At 36.6% G+C, this 26355-nt stretch overlaps 2 protein-coding genes across 2 annotated transcripts; one reads left to right on the top strand and one right to left on the bottom strand.

Moving 5' to 3' along the window:
* Positions 1 to 1193: 1193 nt before the first annotated feature.
* On the bottom strand, positions 1194 to 6674 carry LOC113288935 (beta-galactosidase 3-like). Its single transcript, XM_026538098.1, has 19 exons — positions 6259 to 6674; positions 6068 to 6163; positions 5854 to 5966; positions 5664 to 5730; positions 5468 to 5560; positions 5121 to 5264; positions 4830 to 4915; positions 4617 to 4722; positions 4422 to 4509; positions 4198 to 4316; positions 3954 to 4115; positions 3665 to 3846; positions 3341 to 3450; positions 3107 to 3216; positions 2874 to 2984; positions 2662 to 2775; positions 2365 to 2567; positions 1876 to 2212; positions 1194 to 1725 (listed from the first exon to the last, which is right to left on the bottom strand). Exons 1-19 carry the CDS (start codon positions 6439 to 6441, stop codon positions 1594 to 1596), a joined length of 2556 nt encoding a protein of 851 aa, XP_026393883.1. The 5' UTR covers positions 6442 to 6674; the 3' UTR covers positions 1194 to 1593.
* Positions 6675 to 20220: 13546 nt separating this feature from the next.
* On the top strand, positions 20221 to 21633 carry LOC113322310. Its single transcript, XM_026570410.1, has one exon. The coding sequence runs from the start codon at positions 20221 to 20223 to the stop codon at positions 21631 to 21633; it is 1413 nt and encodes a 470-aa protein (XP_026426195.1).
* The last annotated feature ends 4722 nt before the right edge of the window (positions 21634 to 26355 follow it).

The following is a 26355-nucleotide window of genomic DNA, read 5'->3' as shown; positions in this document are numbered from 1 at the left end:
AACAGTTTCGAAAAAATGAAAAATTTATAAACTGATTTCGACCATGGAAATAAAGTTCGGCTACGACATCTGAAGAACTAGTAACCGAACTCATCTACGAGTGTAGTTCGGCTAATGGTTCTGAAGACACAGGTAGCCGAACTCAGCTTTAATGGAGTTTTTGCTTTCAGAGAAAAGTTCAGCTAGGAAAAAAAATTGCGACATAACCGAACTAAAAGTTCGTCTGGGAAAAAAATCGACGTAACCGAACTCAATATATAGGTTTTCAGAGAAAAGTTCGGTTAGGAGAAAAAAATTGCGACGTAACCGAACTAAAAGTTCGGTTGGGAATTTTTTTTTGCGAGGTAACCGAACTTTTCTCTGAAAGAAAAAACTCCATTAAAGCTGAATTCAGCTAGTTCGACAAACCGTTTCACATAATTCCTAGCTGAACTTCTCTCTGCAACTTCCATTTTCAACTCATTTTGATGATTACTATTCATTTTTCAACCAAGTAATGGGTTTGTGGAATTTTTTTTTGAATCGAGACAATGAAGCGGAAAGAAGAGATAAAAATGAACCCATTAATAGTAACGGATTTGTGAAAAATTAAAAGTAATGGATTGGTTATAATTTTGATTTTGATTTTATTTTGTTAATGATTTAGATTTGGTTATATATTAGATTAGTTTTAATTTTAATTAGGTTAAGAATGGGTTAGTCATTTCCACACTTTAGAACACCCCTTATAAATATAGAATAGACATTTCTATCACAAAGTAATCCCCTCCATTTTTGAGTAGTCCCAAAAAAATGGTTCATCATTTCTGTTCACAACTTGGTGTCATAACTTGCATATTGGGCCCTAAAAACTACTCATGGACAAAGGACCCTCCTCTTATTGTTAAGGAGTCATCTGCCATTAGTTATGGAAATTTTCCCAAAATTTTATTTACGAAAATGATACATACACAACGTTGTGTATGTACCGTGTGAGGGAGGGGTGGGGCCCACTTCTGCCCACCCTTATCCCAATGTAGAGAGGGTGACCTTTCTGCCGTTGGATCCCCTCTCGGTGTACACAACGTTGTGTATGTAGCAAAGTTGTTTTATTTATCCTGCTGCTTTCTGGTATGCGAGCATTATGCAAAAAAAAAGAACTCTAACATAAGAAACTACAGAGAAAGCATAGTTCCTGTCGTGTGTTCCACAAGTAGTGTGCAAAATGAATAAATTCACTAAAGATAACTTATCCCAAAACAGATATTTCGGGGTTTAAATTTCCCCTGTAACACAATACAATCAGAAGAATAAATGTTTCCTTAATGAATTATCCTAGACATTGAAGAAAGCAAATTCTGCCTTCTCCTTTAGTCAATACCCACTATATGACCCTTTACCTATCCATTCTCTTCTAGCTACTGACTCTCTATATTACAGAAGCAATTTTGCTCATTGTATGAAACTGGATACTAACGTCCCAGATACTTTAAATGGAATGCCTATCCATCTTCTCTGATGTGTTGGTGGACTACCACAGTTAACGGTAATTAAATCCCAGAGATAGTATTTTGCTGTGGAAGTAGTTTGGAACCCTCCCTTCTTCTTGGTATCTTATCCCCTATTAGTAATTTTAGGGCCACAAACAGCTTCGACTGCAACTCTTTTCATGACATATGGACATGGGTCTCCCTTGAAGTTATTGTTTGATACAATTACTGTGCATTTTCGTTTGCCTATGCATTGCTGCAAAGAGATAAACCAGATGATCAATGAGTTAGGACCAAAATAGTAAATATCAGAAAGATGATAGAATTGCAAGTCCGCGTTCCATTCTGAGCAAACAAACTGCAAGACATAAGATGGACTTTAAACACAAGGAAGAGTTTTGAGTACCTGTTTTAAGATGTCGTATGAGCTTGAAGAGTGACAAGCTCCTTTTTGGTAACTTCCACAAGTTCCTGCAGGGGTACCAAAACTTGCAAACTTAATGGTGGTGATGGATTGTCCACGTGGGCACCGAAGGTGAACCTTGGGTCTGGGAACCTCATCATGTTTGCCAATGCTCTGAAGTTCAAAGGTTTTTGTAGTAGGGTGATACTCAGACACTTGAGCGCACACACTAGTAACTGCTCTTTTCGCAAGAAAAATTCCTGACGTATCCCCACCAATTTCCTCGAAAAGTACCAAAAGATTCTGGGTTGGCTTTAACCACGAACGAGGTACATGGTACCTTCAAATGTCATAAAATAATATTGAACACATCAGGTAAGGAACTTAGATAATAATTGACAATGCTTAATCTTCCATTGGAAATCTGCTTGTGGTCTAGCCTCCTTAAAGAAAGAAGAACTATTCGGAAAATATCAATGCATAGAATCTTACCATCTCTGGGTCGGCTTCCCGCAACCAGATTGACACTTTGGCGGTCGATATGTCCCGGCATAGCTGCAGTGACCGCAATTACCAATGGCAGGAGTACTCCAATATCTTCCAATGCTTTCTCCATTAATCCAAACTTGACCTTTCCCCATAGTACTCATGTCCAAAGCTAATGGCTCATCTCCTCCAGGTGCGTCGAAAGTAGCCTGCAAATTCACGAGAATTAGATGAATGGAAGAAGTGGAAAAACATAATCCAATCACTCACTGGGGAAGACATGATATATATTGTGAGCTTTACCTTATACCATGTTAGTGGCTGCTGTCTTTGAGCAACCAAAGAACCTCGTATCCAATCCACAGATGAAACTCCATGCACAGACCTAAGATTCATAGTTTCTCCTTTCAAACCAACCTGTATAAAGCAAGTCCAAAATGGAAGGGCCGTTAAAGTCAAAATCGTTGCATTAGGAGGTAGATACGAAGCTATCACAAAAATGAAAAATCTCTCACCTGGTAAAACCATTTTGCCCAGGTCAAGTCTATTTTACCATTTTTAAAACCATGGAGCGCAACAGGACCAAGGACCCCAGTATTCCAATTCTCAAAGTGGGTTCCGATGTTCTGAAATCACAACAAATGGGAATAGTTAGCGAGGATGCTAGATAGCGCAACACAACTTATTGTTCAGTGGCAGCATTTTTCCTTGATTAAGATGATAATAGACAGAAAGGAAAATAACTAACCGGTAGTCCCACTGCTATGCTGAGCAGTGCAATTCTATTTGTTCCAGCCCGCAGGTTTACTTTCCCTGTAAATGCGAATCTCCTATTCGACCTTGTCCCGTATGCTGACCCTAAATTTGCAACAGAAACCAAAAATTGAGTTAGGTTGACTTTTTTCCTGAGAAGTGTTAACAGCAAAATGGAATCTAGAGAAAATTGTCATCTTTGCGAAAGAAGCTATGATCAGCAACATACCTGACAGTTGCCCATTGATATACACATGAAGAGCATGGCCTGATGTTTGCACAATGAGAGTGGGCCATTCTCCTCCATTCAAAAATGACTCAGATGGGTTGATTTCAACACTGGAAATATAAAATAACGAGTTATAGACGTAAAAAAATCTTTCTATCATCCAGTATTACTGGTCCTATAACATTTCATCATTTCTTTTCTACATATTAGTTTACTTACTTAAGGTCACTGATAGGTACCAATTCATGTACCGCAGATACTTCGCATATTTTTTACTCAAGTTCAGACATTTTTGAATACAGGTTAATAATAATCCTAACTCACCTAGTCATGTACCACAGATAGTCACTTGTATCCCTTGTAACATTAATTTGCTCCAAGAGACCCACAGCTGTGATCATCTTATTATCGTCACCTAGTGAAGAAATTTCTTCATTGTACGCCGCCCAAGAAACCAATTTATTGTTAGCAGGCAACATTTGCATTTTCGATGTTTGAACACCAACCTGTGACGGATACAAGAAATAAAAATCAGCTAGCTTCAATAAATTCAGATACAGTAGGTTCCATTTAGCCCAGCTTCTTTTATTAAGCCTCGTGAGGATAGACTTACTTTGGCCGTATTGAAGACCACATTTTCACAATCGGGAAGGATGCTACTTGACCAAGGTGGGAGCGTGTAATGCTTGTTATTAAACATAACCTTGATAGCAGACCTTGCGTTGAAGTTTGAGAGGAAAGCTGCACACTTTCCATCCGAGGAAAAGACAGCTGCCTGCAAGATGTCAAGTTAACTCGTTTAGTTAAAGATAAAAATAGGGGGAAGTTTTCCAAATCAAAGAAATTAAGCCAGCTACCTCTTGGTTCTCTCCCAATGTAGTTCTAACTGGATCTGAAGAAACTATAGCAGGCTCGCACAGCTTAATAGCTTTATGGAGCTCTTTCAGATGTCCATATTTAGGTTCCCTGATCAAACCTGAAATATATTCATCGGAGATGGAGCATTAAAACTATGGGCTTTTTTCATCAGAACCAAGTGATCGTAGACGTAGTAGAGTGTGTCTGGATCAAGTTCACTCACCATATTCATCAAGTGGGGCATCATAGTCGTAGCTGGTGGTAATGAAGGGTCCTCCTGCAGTTCGTCCGAAATTGGTTCCTCCATGATACTATAGCAACAATTGTAACACAAACTTTCAGGCCATCACAGCTTTAAAACCAAGAATCCATACAATGATACCAAGATATACCACACTTGAAAACGAGAGATTTTTACCATGTAGTAATTAACAAAAGTACCACCCTTTTGGACAAATCGTGCAACTGCAAATGCCAAATCTTGAACCGGTCGTTGTTTGATTGAACCCCCAAACTCCGAGAACCTTTAAAGTTTATTTGGTAAGAAATAATAATCAGTGAGACAAAAATTTAAAAAAAAAACAACAATCAACATCTCACTCATTAATAAGAATTGTCAATTCAAATTTACCAGCCACTCCAAGCCTCGGTCCATATTTTTGGTTTGTTTCCATTGGCAGTGAAAGCGTCACAGTAAAATCCATTGCATGTGCTTATCTATTGAAGATATCCAGAAAGAAAAAAATATCAGAATTTTCCCACTTGATTCTTAAATCATTTCAACAATCTCAACAATTTGGCCATAAACATTCAGAAAGCAACTTGGGTATGCTAGAAAAACTCCAAGGTCAGTAAGTACGATGAAAATTTATGAACACAAGACAGTAACAACGAAGACCCCATGAATTAAAAAATAAATTACCACTGGATCTGGGGCATCCTGTTCCTTGCACATCACCCAAGGGACACCAGTATTTAAATCAACAGCCATTTTTGCAGCCCATGTCATGTATGAATGTCCAGCAGCTCCAAGTGCCATACCTGTTGGTCCATACTCATTTTCGATCTACATAAACAAAAAGCAAAATTAGATCAAACATTGTTATTATTCAATTCATTTTAATCCAATTCTTCTTTATTATAGAAATGATCAAATAAAACCAATGAAAATTCAAGAGTAATTTAGTGTTCCCTAGAACTAGTATTTGCGGAAAACATACGCCATCGTGTGAAATCAACCGCTGTACAACGGGAAAGAACAGAACGAACCTGAGAGAGTATAATTGGACCACCCTGAGATTCAAACAGCTTTTCAGCCTTCATCATCTGCACAATCTTCTCAGTAAACCCTTGCATTGCATTCTACAACCCAAAAGAACACTGTAAGACTAACCCCACACTCAAAAGCAATAACAGCAGCTATTCAATAAACAAAAATTTAACTGTGGATAAGAGAGAAATAGACCTTGAAAGGCTCATTATCTGTTCTGAAACTGATGCCTGGTACATACTTCAACCAAACTGGAAACCCTCTGCACAATACCAGACATGCATTCAACCGAGTCAATTGAAGAACAAAAATCAAGAACACTCAGCTAGGTCAAAAACTGTAATTGAATCTTGAAAAATCTACACCAGGATAATTTGTAAGTTACCCAAAATTCCATTCAGCACAAACATAAGGTCCAATACGAAGAACAGCATAGAGCCCAGCATTCTGTATTGTCTTTATGAATCGGACCAGATCGTATCTCCCTTGAAAATAATACTGAAGAAAAACCCAGAAAGAATTAGAATTAAAGAACAATGAAGAGTGAAATCCAGTAATAAAAGTAAAAATCAAAACAAGAAAGCAAGATAGTATAGTACATTGCCAGGAGAAGGTTCATGGCCATTCCAGAAAACATAGGTCTCGATAACATCAATTCCTCCAGCTTTGGATTTCTGTATTAGATCTTCCCACATCTGAACAAAAAATCAAAACCCATTTCATTAAATCTCATAAAAATCAAAATGCAAGTAAAATAAAGAAAGGGAGTACAAAGAAATTTGTTACTCACTTCGGGAGTGCTTCTTGGATAATGTATGGATCCAGAGAACAAAAACCTTCTTTTTCCATCAATAACAAGAGCTTTCTTATCATAAGAAACCGAACATTGAATCAACTGAAAACACTGTAGTAACAACACTAGTGATACTAAAAACAAAGACTTGGAAACTGAGTTAGTTTCCATTCTCTTCATTTTCTCCACAAACAGATCTCTCTCTCACTCACTAGATCTCTCTGTGACGAAACTGAGCACAGAGGAGAAATAAATAGAGAGAGAGAGGGAGATTAAAAATTAAGAATGGGGGGTTCTGAAAGAGAAAATCAGTAGTGGATTCTAGTGAAGGACACTGTGGGTTTCTTACAGGTCTGCAGCCACAAAATTTCTTGAACTCTTCATATTGGCTTCCTCCCTCCCTCTGCTTAAATAAATACAACTCAAATCTCTGTAATTACTGTGATTAGTTTGGTTCTTTTTTGACTGTTATGTGTGAACTCAACTTCATTTTTTTACTGTTTCTTTCTTTTTGCTAAACCATTAATTATTCATTAAAGTTGTCAATTTAAGCCTAGTTTAGGTGTGTTAGCAAATCACTATCATTACGACTACTCTACTATTAGTAACTACTAACTAGCTACTGTTTATCACCTACAATACGTTTTTTTTTTTTTATCGGTAAAGAACTTTGATGCCCGCCTCAGGTTATCATTAAGTAATTTTATCACTGTACCACAGTAATACGTGCTGTTTAGTAATTATGTTAAACCCTAAGGTTTACTTTTTCTTGTTCCTTTCTCCACAAAAAGTGTGTAACAAACTTAAGACAGGTGGTTTAGAAAGACTGCCTAAAAGATAGAATCCAATGGAGGAATTGAATTGATCCAATCTTCTTCATGCTTGCCGGTTTTAGATTGGTCTAATCTTCCTCTTGCCGGCATGTGTCATTTTACAATGGATTGGAACGGCAGGTATAAAAGCGTTTTGTGCATTGATTAATATACCAACCGTTTCTCTTTTGCCACTTGCTAATTCTCATGATGACTTGGGAGAAAAATAGAAAGAAATTAATTTGGACTTGAAACTTTTTCGGCAAATGGCAGTTTTAGTTCAACTAATATTGTCTATTGTCCATAATTTAAGCTAAAGTAAAAAAAGTTACTGTGATGATGATCTAAGTTACTTTTCATTGGTTAGAGCATCCACAGTGGGCGAGTATAACCAAATTTATGGGATGAGATCGTAACACAGTGGGACGGAGTAAAGATCAAATTTGGACCAAAGATCAAATTCCAGACCAAATATGGTCGCGACCAAATCCCAAATTCTAATATAGTCGGCCGTAAATTTAAAGTACGCTTGTTGCTGGGCGTAAATTTAAAGTACGCTTGTTAACGGGCGGAGATTTAAATTACGCCCGATGAAATTTTAATTAAATAAAAAAAAAAAGAATGAGGCGGACTTTTAAAGTCCGCCTGTTAAAATTTACAAAGAATGGGGCGGACTTTTAAAGTCCGCCTGATGGAATTTTAGTGGGGCGGACTTTTAAAGTCCGCCTGATGAAATTTACAAAAAATGGGGCGGACTTTTAAAGTCCGCCTGACGAAATTTTAATCATGTACCGTTGCGTCACAACACGGACTAAACCCAAATTTTGATCTCTTTTTATCTTTGATCTTTGGTTTTGTTCGCACCACTACAGTTGCTCTTAGAGCGGTGAATATACAGATTTGATTCAGGAATTTTATTTTGATTATAGTAATAGAAAATAGTCAAATGTTAATAATGACTACTTCAATGATCTGCACTTAATCCTAAATAATGGCAGGCATTGTTTCAGGATGTAAGACCTGAAATTTTCTTTTTCTTTTTTTTTCAATTTTCTAGATTAAAAATTAAAATCATCTGACTAATTTGAATTATTCTATCGTGAAAAAGGGGTAGTTCATATTTAATGAACTCATGCATGTTAGTTACAACCCAAAGCCAGTATATGACAATCTCGTCGGTGATACACACGTGAAAGTATCTACCCAGCTGTTATACGTAACAACACATTAAATATGTCCTTCTTTTCATTGCCAAATACGTACTTGTGTTGAAAAATGGTGTAGTGGCTATAAAAATGTTTATTAAAATTCCTAACTACTGATTCTAAATTGAGTGGAAACAAGAAAATTAGGTCATTAAAGCGGAAAATCTAGAATTGGTGTATATGGTGGTTGAGATGCAGATAAATGAAGAGATGGGCACCTTTTTTTTTCCAACATTACTAATACATGGTGTCAATTTACTAGGGGTGTACTAAATTTCGCATAAAACAAAGCTTTGTATTGGTACACCCCTAATCAATATGATACTCCTACTAGCAGCTGTGGCTTTTCTTTTGCATTATAGGAAAAGAAAAGTGAGATTTGGCAATATAGGATGCTTTGAAGACTAATTTCTTGCTTTTCGTTTTTGGCTATCATTTCCTTTTTCTCTTTTCCGTAGAATGAGCAAAGAGGGGAGGGTTAATGGGATGCCATGCTATGCTTCTTTTGGTGCTTTTGGCGGGATGATGCCAATTTTTGTTCTTTGCTACTAAGACTTTTTTGTTTGGGTGTGTCAATATAGCGTCCACATGTGGTTCGTGAGTGACGAGTGACTATCAACGATAGAAATAAAACTAGACCATTCTCACAACTCACTCTCAATGCTTTAATTGGTTAATAAGTCTCGTGTCATGTAAACTATGGGATGGGTGGATGCTCGTCCCATGCTGTTATGTTGCATATTACACGGGTTAATTACTATTCGATGACAATGAGATTGATTAATAGCAACGATGATGACGGAAAAAGAGGTAACAGGGGGGATTATTCTATGTTTGTGGTCATCTTATAACTACTGCACGGAATTTCTTTCATAGATTTGGATTTCGGGATGTAGTTTGTCGAATCGGAATCTTCGAATTTGGAAGTTGAGTAGAGAATTCGATCAGTACCGAAGTGTTCTTTTATTGATGAAACAGGGACAATGAGTGCACGTTGAGCCACATCATTCCACCAACTAGCGTACTGTTGCTTGTGTTTATTAGAAGCAATTTCACGGTGCTTTTATTTTTACCATTATATCTTCTTTATATATTTTCCTCCTTTTCCCTACTAAAAAGGGGTAATATATTTAGAAAAGAACAATTCAACACCAACAAGGTGTTGGATCTGTGATAAAATCACCTCAATTATAATAGAGCTGGGATGTACAAAATATTAAATACAAATGCTAGGCACTAAATTATTAAAAATTAACGGTTACTACATTATAGCTTCCTAACATGTGTATTTCTAAAGACCTAGCGGCCTTGCTTTTAGAGATTTAGAAAAGTTTAATCATGCTCTTTTCATCAAACTGGCCTGGAGAATATGTCAACAATCTGACCACTTGCTGACTAAATTACTTTAAGGCTAAGTACTTCAAGAATGAAGAATTCTTACATATTACAGATGAGAGGAAAAATTCTACATGGACATGGAAAGGAATTGAGCTGGGTTTATCTATTCTTCAAGAGAATTATTGTATGGAGGTTAATAATGGTAAAGGTACTAGAATTTGGGTGGACAGATGGGTTATTGGTTTAGACTCTAAAGCTGAACCTTTGCATCCCACACACCTTCAATTTGTCTTTGTAAGTGAACTGATTATCTCAGAAATTAACAGCTGGAATTTACCTCTTATTAATACCTTATTCATCCCAGAAACTGTGGAGAAAATTAAAAATATGCAAGTTTCTTCTCAAGAAGAGGATGTGATTAGGTGGATATCTTCAAAAGATGGAAAGTTTACTGTGAAGAGTGCTTATAATAAGCTTATGGAAGTCAAAGTTCAACAACAGTCAGCTTTAAATGTTGTCCCAAGAGAAGTTTGGAAGGCACTTTGGGATGAAACTGTCACATTGTGTAAAACTCTTTACATAGAAGTGTTTAAAAGGAATTATTCCCATAAGAATCAGATTATCCCAAGCAATACAGTATATTGAAACTCACTGCGAGATTTGTAAACAGGATGATGAATCTCTGTATCATCTGCTAATCAGTTGCAACCATGCTAAGGTTGTCTAGAGATCTCTCAATATCAACATAGATCAAATCATCAACAACTGTCAGTCTGTTAGAGAATGGATCATTTCTTGGTTTCAGGGAGTTCAAAATGTCGGAGCTGGTGAAAGGCAAAATTGGAGAGAACTCTTAATGGTGGGATGCTGGATAATCTGGAAAGAACGTTGTGATTGTGTCTTCCTGGATAAAACTATACATCCTTTAGCTACTTCTTCTAGAATTCAGTATCAACTGCTGAGTTTCAATAATCTTGTATTCTTGTGCAGGATAGATTAGATAATATCTCTCCTTTAATTTCCTCAGTTACATCTCATGATAAGCATGCACATGATAATCTGCATAATAGTCATCCAGTAGATACAACTGTATTTAGAATTTATGTTGATGCATCTTTTGACATAGATACTAGTGATTGTGGTACTGGAATTGTTTTATACAACACTGCGGGTGAATGTACAGGGTTCAAAGGAACCTATGTAGCTGGAATAATTGATGCTGAGACTAGAGAATGCTTGGCAATGCTGGAAGGATTAAAGTGGGCCAAAGCTATGGAGCTGGATAAAATACACCTCTTTGCGGATGCTGAAGTAGTTGTTAACTCCATCAAGAATAACTCATCACTTGTTAGATGGGAGAATGAGAAACTCTTAAGAGCTATAAAACTTCTATTAGAGTCTTTTACTTATGTTAAACTCAGTTATATCAGTAGGAATTTTAATCAGTTAGCAGATTCAGTTTCAAAGAAAGTTAGGACTTAGGAAGGATAAGTTTTCCATTGAAGAGTTCAGTATTGACATCGGGCATACTGAAACTCTGCTTAATACCTTTGTTGGTACTGGCTAAGTTTATTTTCAATAAAATTCTTTAGTTATCAAAAAAATAAAAAAAATTATAGCTTCCGAATTATGCAAAACAACATCCAAAGTAATCCCCTCAAAAATTTTGTGCCCACATAGTTGAAAATTAAGATTTGCAGATTGTCTATGATTGTCTTCAAATTCTTGTATCTCTATTAAAAAGTTCTTTTATTTCATTCAAGCAACATAGTCCATCAAATGGCAAATAGTATTATATCACAGATGTCTCGACGAATGAAGAACTAGACCCTTTCTTTATTCATTCTTAAAATGTTTTTAAATTTTCTTTCTGACAGGACCTTGAAAGACCCATTGCAGCTTAAAGGATTCTAAAAATTGTTCCATACATCTCTTGCAATTTGACAATATATGAAGATATGTTGATTAGTCTGTGATGCTTTCTTACAGAGAAGACATCCATTGATGATTATTGCATGCATTTAAGAGGAGTGCATGCAATAGCTCCATACAAAAAAAAACTACCTTCTGAGGTGTTTTTGGGTTCCAAATGCACTTAAGATGAATGATTATCCTCATCTAATTTCTTACAGCAAATAGAGACATAAAAATAGTTAGCACCTGGTTGCCAAATTCTCTGCTCTGCGCCATCACCTGCAGTGAAGTTTGAAAGAAAGTTAAGCAGATGAGCTACAACTTCCACTTCATTATCATTCCAACACTCTGCAGGAACCAAAATCCAGCTACCCCTTTTACTTGAATCATGCATGTTTTAAATAGTTGTACCGTGATAATTTCTTATCTTGAATAGAGAAGGAAAAGTGGACTTGATGTCTTGATTGTTCAACCAAACATCTTTCAAAAATAAGCATGTAGCCCCCTATTCACCTGAATTACAGAGTTAAGCTCAATTTGAGATCTGTATTTTAGGATTCATTTCCAAAGATTCTTTTCCATTGTCTTCTCTGTGGTATTCGACAAAAGAGCTTTTCTATTACCACCAAGCATTTACTAAATTACCCTTCTCCGCAATGTCTTTCCTTCGTTACCATATCTTCATATACATTTGGCATGGAGTGCTTGATCATGAGTCTCATTTTTCAATTCCAGTTTCTTTTCTTGTACGCTACACCATAGACAATGTCTCATTATCTTATTTGGTTGTTTAACCACGATGCTAGCGTTTGGAACAAGTATAAATAGTATATAGGCATCCGATAGAACACGTATTCGATTAACATAAGCCTCCCACCGTTAGATAAGTACTTCCTTTGCCATACACTAAGTCTTTCCAGAATGAATAATCACTTCCCATACACTAACTTTTTTTGACTTACTGCCCAATAGAATTCCTAAATATTTTACTAGAACCGCAGTTATAAAACAACTGAAAATAGTAGCAGTCTCAACAACATTATTAAAATTAATAACTGCCACTATAATAATCTTCTTGAAGTTACTTTCGAGCCGGTGATTAAATCAAAAGCAAGCAAAATATGCTTAAGACTACTTTCATGCTCATTGTCATCATCTAAAAATATAACGATATCATCATCAAACTGAATTAAGATTTCCATAACATCAGGTCCAACTTTGAAACCAAAAATCGAATGCAAAGAAGAAGCTTTGCGGATCATGACACATAAAACCCCAACTATCAAAAATGAAGAGTAATTGGGACAATGGATCCTCCTTGCTTAATACCTTTAACTACTTCTAAGTAACCTTGAAGTATTTTTGTTAATTTTCGTAGAAAATCTAGTACCAGACAAGTACCAGTTGATCCAGTTTCTCCAAATGATACCAAAGCCAAATATAGCAAGGGTGTAGTCAAGGCAGATCCAGCTTATATTATCAAATTCCTTTTCTAAATCATCTTTTATCACTAAACACAGGAATATCATTCCTCTCTCTATAATTAATAAATTATGAAGCTACCAAAATACCATATGTTATTTACTTGTTGTCCACAAAAGCTCCTTGAAATTCAGAAATGACAGAATCGATGACAGACTTTAATCCCTTGGAGAGTAGTATTCATATACTTTTGTAAATACCTCCAATTAAGCTGAGAGGTCTGAAATTGTGTATAGTACAAGAACCGTCACACTTGTATAAGTATAATATTAACGCAATTCAATTTCCAGTCGATATTTTCAGTTTGCTCAAATTCTTTCACAACTTCGGTAATATTAGGCTTGATCCCACATATCCTTGAAAAAATCCAAGGTGTACCAATCAGGTCCATGCGACTTGTTCTTATCAAAACTCCAAATTATAGCCTCATCTCATCTTCAGCTATTTGCCTCTCCAATCAAATGTTTTGTTGAATACTTAAGCTAGGCACTCAAAATCATCAAATGTAGGTCTGACATGAGCTTTTTCTTTGAAAGGACTCACACAAAAATCATTTTCTTTTTCATGTATCAATTCCTTGTCATTGCACATTACGTCACTAATCGATAGAGAATTTATAGGAATTAACCTTTTGATTAGATGAAGCATTCTTGTGATTTTTTTTTCTTTGAAATTATTTCATCGTCTTCAAACCGTTGACCATTTGATCTTAAAAACAATATCCTTGCAATATCGAACGATCTTTTTTCTTTGTGATTTATCTTAGTTAGCTCCCTAGCAGCAAACTCCGCATCATTAAGCATATTGATTTCCTCTAAACTACCATACACATCAAAAAGATTTAATAGCATGTCCACTTTAGCTTGCAATGAGGCATAAATCTCTTTATCCCAATTTTTAATAAAGAATTTAAGTCCCTAACCATATTTTATCCATGTCACTTCAAATATCCATCCAAGATATGCTGACAAGGCAAGAAACTTTGTAGAACATATAAGAAATATGTGGTATTCTTGTGTCTTATCGGATGAGGGGAGGCGAATCTATAGAAAAGAGAAGTACGGTGTTCTTGTGTATTGGCTGATGGAACAACAAATTAAAGAATAATCATCAAAGCATATTTTTTTCTCGTCGTTCTTTTTTTATTAGAAGGAAAGACTTTTTGATACAAATAAAATAGAAAGAAATGAGAAAACTAAAATAAATTTAAAAAGAAAAGAAAAAAAAAAAAAAAACTAAGTCCAATTTTACCAAAAAGTACATAAGTCGGTGGTATCCTAGTTCAGCTGCAAGCTTCTCTTTACCAGAATTGTACCAATGCCACTCCCATTTACCAGTATCATTGCAAATCTCATCACCGATGATCCAACAATGTAGGATATTAACGGGCACCATTGCGGTTATCCAACAATAACTTCCCAGGAGGTTATCCATCCCTAAATTATTCCCCCGAACACGCTTAAATGAGAGCTTTTTGGAACTATGGAACCAATTGTGATGAATAACCCTCGATTTAATATAGATGTTCCCTCAATTTGTGAGACTAATATCTAGCACAACGACCTAGCATACTCTCCTTCCCAAGCACAAATGACCAGTCCCTAGTTGTAATGGTTCCAACTACCATCAATATTACTCTCATTTTATGATATCCAACAGTGTGGAATACTTAATGGTACTATTGTCATTATCCGACAACAGCTTCCCCATAGGTTACCCATCCCGCGATTACTCTAGGCCGAGTATGCTTATCTAAGAAGTTTTTTCTCACAACTCACTCAAGTGTACCTTAGGTGTAACGGACAGGTAAATTTGTCCTTCCAAGGGGCTGGATTTCAACCCGCCCAGCAAGGCCAAAACCCCCTTGTCCTTCACTCAAAGAAAGGAAAAAGAATATATTTTAAAATAAATTACATAAAGATGATACATAATAATATTAATTCAATTTACAAATTCAGCAACAATAAAATTTGCAAGATCAAGAAGCAAAAATAGAAACAAGAAATGAAAATACATCCATCTTACTAGAAATTTTATAAAAGTTCAGTTTCTGATCACGTGTCGAAATGTAAAGGAAATCATTCATTCGATAACTTTATTTTAGGCTAAACCACAGTTTGGATTGGCAGATGGAATTCATAAAGAAATCAAACAAAAGAAAATGAACTTAAATGAAGAAGTCAACAACATATATACAAGAAAACTTGCTAGTAAGTTTTACTAGACAAAAAGGAAAATGAAATAAAAACTTACTTTAAGTTTAAACAAGATCCAAATTACCCTAAGGCAGTATATGTGTACACAGCAAACCAAAAGACACTGTAGTTTATAGTTAAGTTAGAGGACATCATTTTCACATAAACGTAACATGACTAAATTAATTAAGTCATTTAATTTGTAAACACAAAACTAGCACATGCAAGACCAATTCAATTCTTATAGCAGTATTCCATAAGGTGGTAGTCTAAAGATAAAAATTATACGAAACATGACCTACATTTGTCGACAAATAAAAAGGGAACTCACGGATGGTGATATTTACATTAAGACCTGCCAGTAAAGAATTTCCAATGAAATAGTGGAGAAAACATGAGATGAAAGATCGAAAGAAAAACCCCCTACCTGTGTGCAATACAATCTCTAGCAGATGGGTTTGCCAGGATCCGGATTTGAGACAGTAAAAATTTCTTCCTTGCTCGAATTCAGTTTCAAAAGAAAGAAATCTTCTTTCTTACTCGTGGTGGTGGTGAAGCAGTACTAGAAATATCGAAACAAACAGATGGTCATACAACAAAGAAAAGAAAACGAAATACTGTCTCCTGCTAAATCCTCCGGTTTTTGAAAATCAAAAGATAAAAACACCCTTGTTGCATTCCATTTACGTGTCAACCATGCTAATATTTCTAGAGATGTGCATTGCTTTCACTAACCGGGCACCCTTATACTACCAAGGGATAACCTATTTAGTTTAAAAAAAAAACACTCATATTGGACTTAGGCACTCACCACCGTTACTAGAATCGCGCGCACATACTATATAGTTCCAACTTCCCACTCAAATGAGTTGAGTTCGGATCCAAAGTTAAAATGATATTTTAGTGTCGTTACACCATCAACCACTAAAAAATGAATTTGGTCCCCAAATTCAAAAATAAATGAAGAAGCTAAGAAGGATACCTAGAAGTAGCTTCAGGTAGTTGTCTTGCACGTCAAGTTCGAACTCCCAAGTTGCGTCTTCAAAAGGGTGATGTCTCCATACTACTTTCATCATTTCAAGGGGTTTCCCTCGTAAGGTACGTCGTCATTCGGCTGCAAGTATCTCTACTCGATCAAATGTGATGGGTCTGCAACGTACGTCAATCTTCAATTTAATCACTCTCATCGATTATAACCCATGCAAAGTTTCTGAGAAATGATTAAAAAATCTAACCGTTAAGACGTCTTCTACTGTACCCATAATTTCGTCGCCTCACTAAGATGAGCAAGAAAAACGATGTGTTCTACAGTTTCATCTCGTCTTTCCGTTCCTGGAATCAAAGGGCTGATCACTTTATATTTCTCACCCTGACGAGTACATGGCTGCCATACACTGTCACAAAAGAGACCCTTTTCTCAGCACAACATAATGTAGCCTGATTCACCGATATCCACTCACTTTCCCTAACTTCCCTAAATTTCAGAAAATCCTTCGAGTCTTCGGCAGTACTCGACTTCCCACAGTCACTAAAAATGTAAACGACAGACACAACCAAACCTACCAGTTGTTCTAAATTGTTCACAAAGTCCGTTCAGATTCTTCTTACGTACAAAGCTCGAGGATACAAATTTCGCACACCGCGATATCTTCAAAACAGAAAATGCGTCAGATTCACCACTGGTTGGTAATGTACATTACCAACACAACTAAAGATATGTAAATCACGGTATCTAGATAGTTTTCCCCATCCCCAAAGCAATTCGATAAAACCGTAAACAACCTTCCATTTATCAAAACCGAAATGAAACCATTGGTCGATACAAACCCAAAAAAAATTTTGTTTACATCTTAAAATCAAGTACACGGCACCAGAAAATAAGTAAGAACAAAACTCACAGTCCCAAGTGAATCGGAACTTGTCTGATACCAACTGTAACGGATAGGTAAATTTGTCCTTCCAACGGGCTGGATTTCAACCCGCTCAGCAAGGCGAAAACCCCCTTTTCTGTCACTCAAAGAAAGAAAAAAGAATATATTTTAAAATAAATTACATAAAGATGATACATAATAATATTAATTCTATTTACAAATTCAACAACAATAAAATTTGCAAAATCAAGAAGCAAAAATAAAAACGAAAAATGAAAATACATCCATCTCATTATACATTTTATAAAAGTTCAGTTTCTGATCACGTGTCGAAATGTAAAGAAAATCATTCATTCCATAACTTTATTTTAGGCTAAACCACAATTTTGGATTGGTAGATGGAATTTATAAAGAAATCAAACAAAATAAAATGAACTTAAATGAAGAAGTCGTCGGCATATATACAAGAAAACTTGCTAGTAAGTTTTACTAGACAAAAAGGAAAATGAAATAAAAACTTAGTTTAAGTTTAAACAAGATCCAAATGACCCTAAGGCAGTATATGTGTACACAACAAACTAGAAGACACCGTAGTTCATAGTAAAGTTAGAGGACATCATTTTCACATAAACGTAACACGACTAAATTAATCAAGTCATTTAATTTGTAAACACAAAACTAGCACTTGCAAGACCAATTCAATTTTTATAGCAGTATTTCATAAGGTGGTAGTCTAAAGAGAAAATATTATATGAAACAGGACCTACATTTGTCGACAAATAAAAAGGGAACCCACAAATGGTGATATTTACATTAAGACCTGTCAGTAAAGAAGTTCCAATGAAACAGTGGATAAAACATGAGATGAAAGATCGAAAGAAAAACCCCCTACCTGTGTGCAATACAATCTCTAGCAGATGGGTTTGCCAGGATCCGGTTTTGAGACAATGAAAATTTCTTCCTTGCTCGAATTCAGTTTCAAAAGAAATAAATCTTCTTTCTTACTCGTGGTGGTGGTGAAGTAGTACTAGAAATGGCGAAAGAAACAGATGGTCGTACGCCAAAGAAAAGAAAAAGTAATACTGTCTCCTGCTAAATCCTCCGGTTTTTGAAAAGCAAAAGACAAAAACACCCTTATTGCATTCCATTTACGAGTCAACCATTCTAATATTTCTAGAGATTTGCATTGCTTTCACTAACCGGGCACCCTTATACTACCAAGGGATAACCTATTTAGTTTTTAAAAAAAAAAAAAAAAAACACTCATATTGGACTTAGGAACTCACCACCCTTACTAGGATCGCGCACATACTATATAGTTCTAACTTCCCACTCAAATGGGTTGAGTTCCGATCCAAAGTTAAAATGACATTTTACTGTCGTTATATTAGGCCTCGGTGTTACGAAGGGCCAAACCTTACTTATATTTTAGATAAACCTATATGTATAATATGAGTATTACAATACCACCACCTTAAATTGAAACCGTCCCTGTCTCTAGAATATATAATCCCAGATATTTGACGCTTCATGGCCCACACTAGACAAACACCTTCCAACCTGTCATATTTCCACCTTCGCCAAGTGACCCATCATCAACTCATTTATAATGACCCAATCCTCCACCGATCTTGTTCCCCTTTAACCATTGCGGTTATCTGGCAATGTGAGATTTAAGTGGGTATCCACGCGATTATCCAGCAGTATATTCCCAGGAGGTTACCCATCCCTAAATTACCTTCGGGCTAGCACGATTAACTGCAAAGTTTTTTTGCAACTCTGGAAAAAATTGTGCTAAATACGCCACAGTTTAATATAGACGTTTTATGTGTCTTGTAAGACCAGCATCCAGCACAACGAACTAGCATACTCTCCCACCCATCACAACCAATCCATCCTAGTTGTAATGATCCCAACTATCACCAATATAGTTCCTTTCTAGTATTTTTATTTTCACTACTATGGTTATTCGACAACTACTTTACGATTGGCTACCTATATGGTAACTACTCTCAGCCGAGCAAGCTTTACTTATACGTTTTTCTCACAACTCAGTCAAATATACCTGTTGTGTCTCGGTGTTGGTAAATGTCAAACCGCTACTTATATTTCCATTCTGTGAACCCTACATATAGAATTAGGGTATTACAGGTATGCTCTTAGACCCAAAAATTGAGCAATAATGATCATTTCTTGTAAATTTCCTCATAAACTAAGATCCTAACTACTGGTGGTCATAACCATGTTGTTTTTTTTTCCTTTTGAAAATTCATAACCATGTTTTTCCAAGCAGATCATGTTCATCTTAAACAAATATCGAATAAAATGAGTGTAAAGTTTCACAATCCATATATTCTTCCAGAATAAGACACAATCACCACTTGGTACTTCTATCTTTGTGGAGCAAAACTCTGTGGTCTCCATAAATAATGGAGAGTCAATAAGATTCTGGCAAGATTCTTGGAAGGGGAGTAAAAGCTTACATAAAAAATTTCCAAAAAGCTTTCAAGAAAGCTATGCACAAGAACAAATCACTGAAAGAAATGATCTTAAATGGTGCATGGGACAATCATTTCAAAAGCTCACCTTCATTGGATGAAATGCAAGAAAACATCAATCTGATCTGATTCTTGGACAACCTACCATTATTATTACACTGTGAAGATGAAGCAAGATGCGGGGTGGTGAAATCTTCTCTGTACAGGAATGCTACAACTGGTTGAGCATCCAAAACAATCTTTTTCCAAATGAAGAACTGTTTTCTCACAAAGACATTTTGGTAAAGTATGTCCCACCAAAAATTCAGTTTTTTATGTGGACTCTGGTCCAGGATGCTATCCCAACTCTTGGCAATTTAACGAGGTGAGGATGCGTGTTATCAAATATTAGATGTGGCCCTTTTCAACAAGTAGCGTATTGGGTATATTCTTGTATATTTGCATATATTCACTTACTTGTCTTAAGAAGATATTCACCTCTTTTAGAATATCTTTAGAATATTGTTGTAACCCTAACTCCTTTATATAGGAGTCTTTGTTATCAATGAAAACACAATTGAATCATCTTTCTCGTTTTGTTCTATAAGTTATCTCGTCTTGTCTTAGGTTATAGAAACCTTCATGGTATCGTGAGTCCGGTAACAATGTCTAGTATTTTAACTTCAACTTCCTCTTCACCAAACAAACAGTCCTCTATATATGCTCTCGCTTCCAATGATGGACCAGGAACTATCATCACACATGTAGTTCTCAAAGGATCAAACTATGAAGAATGGGATAAAGGGTTTCGTATTTCTTTGGGTGCGAAACGCAAGCTGGGTTTCATTAACGGTAAACTCTCGAAACCTTCTGATGATTCTTCTGACCTGGATGACTGGTGGACTATAAACTACATGATCGTTGCCTGGATTTTTAACACCATTGATCCAGTTCTTCGTTCCTCAATTTCTTATTGTGACACCGCATTTGATTTATGGGAAGATATCAGGCTTCGTTTTTCTCTTGGGAATGGAATAAAAAAATTTCAGCTTAAATCTGATGTCGCCGGTTGCAAACAAAAAGATGGAGAGTCTATCCAAGACTATTATGGGAGGTTGAAGAAACTCTGGGATGACATCAATGACTTTGATGCCTTACCTTCGTTTAAGTGCTCAGGTTGTACCTGTGATCTTAATCTCACTCTACGTACTCGACGTAACAATGATCAGGTACGTGAATTTTTAATGGGTCTTATACCCTATTATGCTAATGTTCGTTCTCGTATTTTGGGCACCGAACCACTTCCGTCTCTGCACACTGTGTATTCTCGTCTCATTCAAGAGGAAGAGGTTCGATCTTATACTCAGCCGAAGGAGGATATCGTTTCTCCAATGGCTTTTCTTGCTCACGGCAATAAGCCACAAGGATCGAAATCAGGAGCTGTTAAAACTCCGTTGAAGTGCACCTATTGTGGTCATAATGGACATCTTGAGGATCGATGTTGGGAGAAGCATGGGTATCCAGATGGTCGCCAGCCCAGACGTCCACCTGCAGCTTATCTCAAAACCGAGTCACCAGTTCAACGTACTCAACCAGCAGCTAAGGCAAACGCTGTCGTTGGTGAGATGCCAATTACAAATCCTGTTCGTCTCTCTGGTAAGCGTGGTCACATCTGGATTGTTGACACAGGAGCCTCCAATCATGTTTGTTGTGATGACACTGTGTTTGAATCTTGTCATAATATTAGTCCTCTTCAGGTTGGCCTGCCTAATGGTGTCAGCATACAAGCAACCAAAATTGGCATTGTGCAGTTAAATGATTTTCTTATATTGCACAATGTGCTGTTTGTTCCTCAATTCACATGCAATCTTCTCTCAGTTTCTCAACTTTTATCTTCATCGCATGCTACTCATGCACAAAAGAATAATATAAGTGTTCAATTCACTAACTCTGAATGTGTTATACAGGACCATACTTTGAGGACGAGGATTGGTATGGGTAAGCTCATGGATGGGCTGTATTGCTTGATGGGGAAACCAGCTCGTGTCAACGTTGTGTTAGAGAAGACTGCAACATAATTATGGCACAAACGGCTTGGTCATCCTTCTATCCAAGCCTTGAAGTCTCTACCTCAGATTGGTTGTGTTGATAGTCAGTTAGATTTTCATGCTTGCGATATCTGTCATAGAGCCAAGCAAACTCGTACTTCGTTTCCACTGAGTAATAGTAGGGCAGTTGATTTATTTGAGTTAATTCATTGCGACGTTTGGGGGCCTTATCATCCAAATCGTGCCTGTAACTCAAGATATTTTTTAACCATTGTTGATGATTTTTCTAGATGTGTTTGGGTGTATTTGATGAAAACCAAAGATGAGATACCTACATTGTTAACAAACTTCTTCGCATGAAGAATTTGGGAAAATTAAAATACTTTCTAGGCATTGAGGTAGCTAGAAGTTCCAAAGGAATTTTCCTTTGTCAGCGCAAATATGCTCTAGATATATTGACAGAAACAGGTCTTCTTGGTTCAAAACCAGCTAATACTCCCATGGAAGAAAATCATAGGCTGGCTCTTGCCTCAGACCAACCTATGACTGATCCTGCTCGTTACAGAAGGTTGGTAGGGAAACTGATTTATCTCAATCTTACACGGCCGGATCTGTGTTATTCTGTTCATATTCTTTCCCATTTTTTACAACATCCAACTCAATCACATTGTGATGTTGCACTTCGAGTTGTGCGTTATTTGAAATCTAGCCCGGGGCAAGGTATTTTACTTCGTGCTGATTCCAAGTTAGTTCTTGATGCTTATTGTGATGCAGATTGGGCTAGCTGTCCACTTAGTCGACGTTCACTCACGGCACACTTTATCTTTCTCGGGGGTTCTCCTATATCTTGGAAAACGAAGAAACAAACCACAGTTTCTCGTTCTTCAGCCGAAGCAGAATATCGTGCTTTGGCTTCCACAACTTGTGAAATCATTTGGTTAAAAGGGTTATTACGGAATTTTGGTATAGGACATACAAAACTAGTCTTGATTCATTGTGATAGTCAAGCAGCGTTACATATTGCTAATAATCCTGTCTTTCATGAACGAACAAAGCATATCGAGATTGACTGTCACTTTGTGCGTGACGAAATACTTCGAGGTACTATTCGTCCATCCTATATTCATACTACCTCTCAACTAGCTGATATTCTGACTAAAGCCTTGGGACGTCAGCAGTTTCAAACTCTTCTTCTCAAGATGGGCATTTCGACTCTTCATGCTCCAACTTGAGGGGGGGTATTGGGTATATTCTTGTATATTTGCATATATTCACTTACTTGTCTTAAGAAGATATTCACCTCTTTTAGAATATCTTTAGAATATTGTTGTAACCCTAACTCCTTTATATATGAGTCTTTGTTATCAATGAAAACACAATTGAATCATCTTTCTCGTTTTGTTCTATAAGTTATCTCGTCTTGTCTTAGGTTATAGAAACCTTCATAGCGGAAACTGCAGACCACCTGTTTCTACATTGCTCCTACTCAATAAGTGTTTGAATTACTTCTCAGCCAGTTTTAATGCTAGATGGATACAAGGAAGGAATATGCTACAACAACTACTATCATGAAAATAGAGTAGGGGTAGAAACAGAGAGGAAAACATGGCCAAATCATCATCTTTGCCGTCGCTTGGAGTCTTTGGGAGAAAAAAGTAGACGCATTATAACCAAGAAAAAGGGAATGGAGAATTCAGTGATAATAGATGAAGTGAAAAGCTCAATTTTCCACCGGGTAGCATCAACAAAATGGTTCAAATTAATTCAATTTAAATTCTTGATATCTCACCGGAAAGTGTTAATGGAAGGGAAATGTAACTGACATAACTGTAAGACGTGATCTGAATTAATGGGCATCTGGGACTCTATTCTCCTTTATATCAACTTTCTACTATTTTAATATAATAAAATTATTATCTTTTATCGCAAAAAATAAAATAAAAACACGATTCTTTTACTTTCGCGACTCCTATCCTCAAAATTCAGCCCAATAATTTGTTAGTGAAATTAGAAAAAGATTTGGATGACTTTTTTTTATCTTTGATGAATAATCTTCCTCCAAATTGATGAATACTCATCACTGTATCTCCATGATAATCCGTAATCCTCAAACAGGTCGTAGGACTTTATGGACGTTAATAACTGCTTTTGTGCCGTGCGTCCGTGCTGCAACAAAATTATGAAGCGGAGCAAACGACCCGCCAACATGGAAAGTGTCTTATGTAGTGTAGAATAATTGGACGACAGTTAGTTATGATTGTGATGGTGAGTTGAGCAATTACATCATCATCAATCAGTAGGAACGGGATTGGAAATGTAATGGCTGTAGGGTCACAAGAATTAACGGCGGGAAGAGCGGACGAGTAGCCAGTTTGAAGCTGTTCTTTTTCACTTTTTTATTCTTCAATTAGCGTGACCTCCGGAAACTCTGACATTAGTCAAACCTCACAATGGGCACCAAAATTTAAGGTTTTACATGATTAATTCGACTTGATCCGCACTCCACATACATCAGTGGTTCACTCCATTTCCACCCAACAAAGTCAATTAATACCCTGCGACACTCTTTCAGTTTAAGTGACGAATGATTTTATTTGTTGCAGGTTACTACGAAAATCGTTGTCTAAAAGGCGCAGCTTTATTGGAAAATAAACATAAGTGAATGGAATAGAAGTCTTAAATTGAGCTCATCTTGGACGGCAAGGTCATGAAATGAGCTCAGTTCCGTAGAGGAAACGGGATCAGACGTAGTCAGTGTATCAGAACTCAGGGGTACGTGGAGTGACAAAGGTCACGCTGCGCAGCATACAACCATGAGTTGCAATATTATGGAGCCACAACATTTTGGGTTTCACTCGCCAATTTTGGGTTAATGGAAGATTTCTGGATTTGTACTACTTAATTCATAAACTGAACATACTTACGACCGTCCACTAAAGCTAGATCATATTTATTTATTTTTGATGGAAAAGATCATATATTAAAGCTAGCAAATGTAATACAACAGATTTATAAAATTATTTTCATCAAACGAATTAGAATCTATGCTAGATTTGTGAACTCGTTGGTTTAGGTTTTCTGACATGTGTTAGCGATATAATTCGCTGCATTGTTGTTCTTTCTCTTTATAAATTTCACTTTAGCTTGAGGTAACTCGTCCAAAATTATCCTTATTTCCTGCAAGGTATTTTCTGCCGACCACCCTGAAGTAACCCTGTTTAAGTTGTCTGCCAAAGCTTTGCAGTCAGTCGCAATGACCACACTTGATAAGATGTTATCCTTTAACCACGTGATTGCCTTCAACAAGGCTTTTGCTTCTGCATGAAAAGCTGACGTTGCCCACTCCCAACCCGCCAAAAGGCGCATGAAGGTCTCTTCATCAGCAGAGCACATGATGAAAGCATATCCCATCGAAGAATCTTCTTTCTTGTAAGAAGCATCAATGAAGATTATCCAGTCTGAATTCAGGTTGGACCAAGAATTGTTGATTGATATTTTCTTTTGATTCTCCTTATTGCTTTGTAGGGTATGACGGGGAGGAATTTAAGACATTATTTATTTGTCCTAGTAAACTGACTGGGTATGAGTGGATTTTCTCAAAAACAACCAAACATCTGTATTTCCAAATGAATCAAAGTGTGATGGATATTTTTACCTGAAAATAACTCAGATCAGCTTCCGTAATCCACCATTTAACCCAATCAATAGCAGAGCTGGGAGAGTATCTAATGATTATATTATGTAGAGATAGACCAAACCAAACTTCTCTTTCAAAAGGGCACTCGCAGAAAAGATGAACCTCCGTTTCTTGCACTTGATTGTTACATAGATGGCAAATCGGGTCAATTTCCGTATTGTGAGCACCTAATCTAGCCGACGTTGGAAGGACTTTTTGCACTATTTTCCAGATGACAAGCCTAATTCTAGGGATGACTTGAATTTTCCAGAATTCGCTCCATGGGAAATCTAGGTTATCATTATTGTCGAGATCCTGATTGTCTATAAAGGTATAAACATTTTTGGCCGAGAATTTTCCCGATTGATGGTGTCTCCATCTAATAATGTCTTTCTCATGGTTCCTGGGATTTAAAAATTGGATTTTTTCCTTGTCCTCTGGGTAGAAGAATTGGTTTATCTTTTCTTGATCCCATCTATTCTGATCCGTAATTAGATCTTGAACTCTTGTTGGTGCCTGTTCCTGACTGTTGGGGATTTTTTGGATTATCTCTGTGTTAGGGATCCATCTGTCTTCCCATATTTTCACCGAAGCTCCATTTTTGACTTGCCAAATAAAATTACTTTTTATTAACTCTAACCCTTTTTGAATGCTGGTCCAAATCCACGAGAGATTCGAAGTTCTGGATTTTTCGAGGGGGTGGGAATTTGAGAAATATTTTTCTTTTAACAGTTTGACCCATAATTGGTCTTGTTCAATGACCAGTCTGCTTGCAAGTTTGGTAAGAAGGGCTAAATTAAATTGATAGGGATTTTTAATTCCTAAACCACCTTGTAAAATGGGTTTGCATATACTTTTCCAAGCCCTTGTAAATCCTCCTTGTCTTTTTTGACCATCTTTTTTCCACCAGAAGTTTCTCTGAATACGGTCAAGATGATCAAGAGTTGTTTTTGGCAGGGCGAGGACTTGCATTTCATATGTTGGGTATGATTGAAGGATAGATTTTATCAAAACAGTCCTCCCTGCTTGAGATAACAGTTTCGATTTCCAACCTTGTAACGTAGAATAGTAACGTT

The sequence above is a fragment of the Papaver somniferum genome, chromosome 1, assembly GCF_003573695.1.
Source record: "Papaver somniferum cultivar HN1 chromosome 1, ASM357369v1, whole genome shotgun sequence".
Classification (NCBI taxonomy): Eukaryota; Viridiplantae; Streptophyta; class Magnoliopsida; order Ranunculales; family Papaveraceae; genus Papaver; species Papaver somniferum.
This window is presented reverse-complemented; position numbering and strand designations above follow the sequence as displayed.

What these genes read in the sequence shown, in the direction of transcription:
- LOC113288935 (XM_026538098.1), bottom strand. Translation starts at nt 6,441, where the DNA reads ATGAAGAGAATGGAAACTAACTCAGTTTCCAAGTCTTTGTTTTTAGTA. An exon ending in GTCCAATTATACTCTCTCAG is followed by an intron (nt 5,265 to 5,467) that starts GTTCGTTCTGTT and finishes TTGTTTATGTAG; the next exon opens with ATCGAAAATGAGTATGGACC. An exon ending in TGCCCCACTTGATGAATATG is followed by an intron (nt 4,317 to 4,421) that starts GTGAGTGAACTT and finishes AATATATTTCAG; the next exon opens with GTTTGATCAGGGAACCTAAA.
- LOC113322310 (XM_026570410.1), top strand. Translation starts at nt 20,221, where the DNA reads ATGTCTAGTATTTTAACTTCAACTTCCTCTTCACCAAACAAACAGTCC.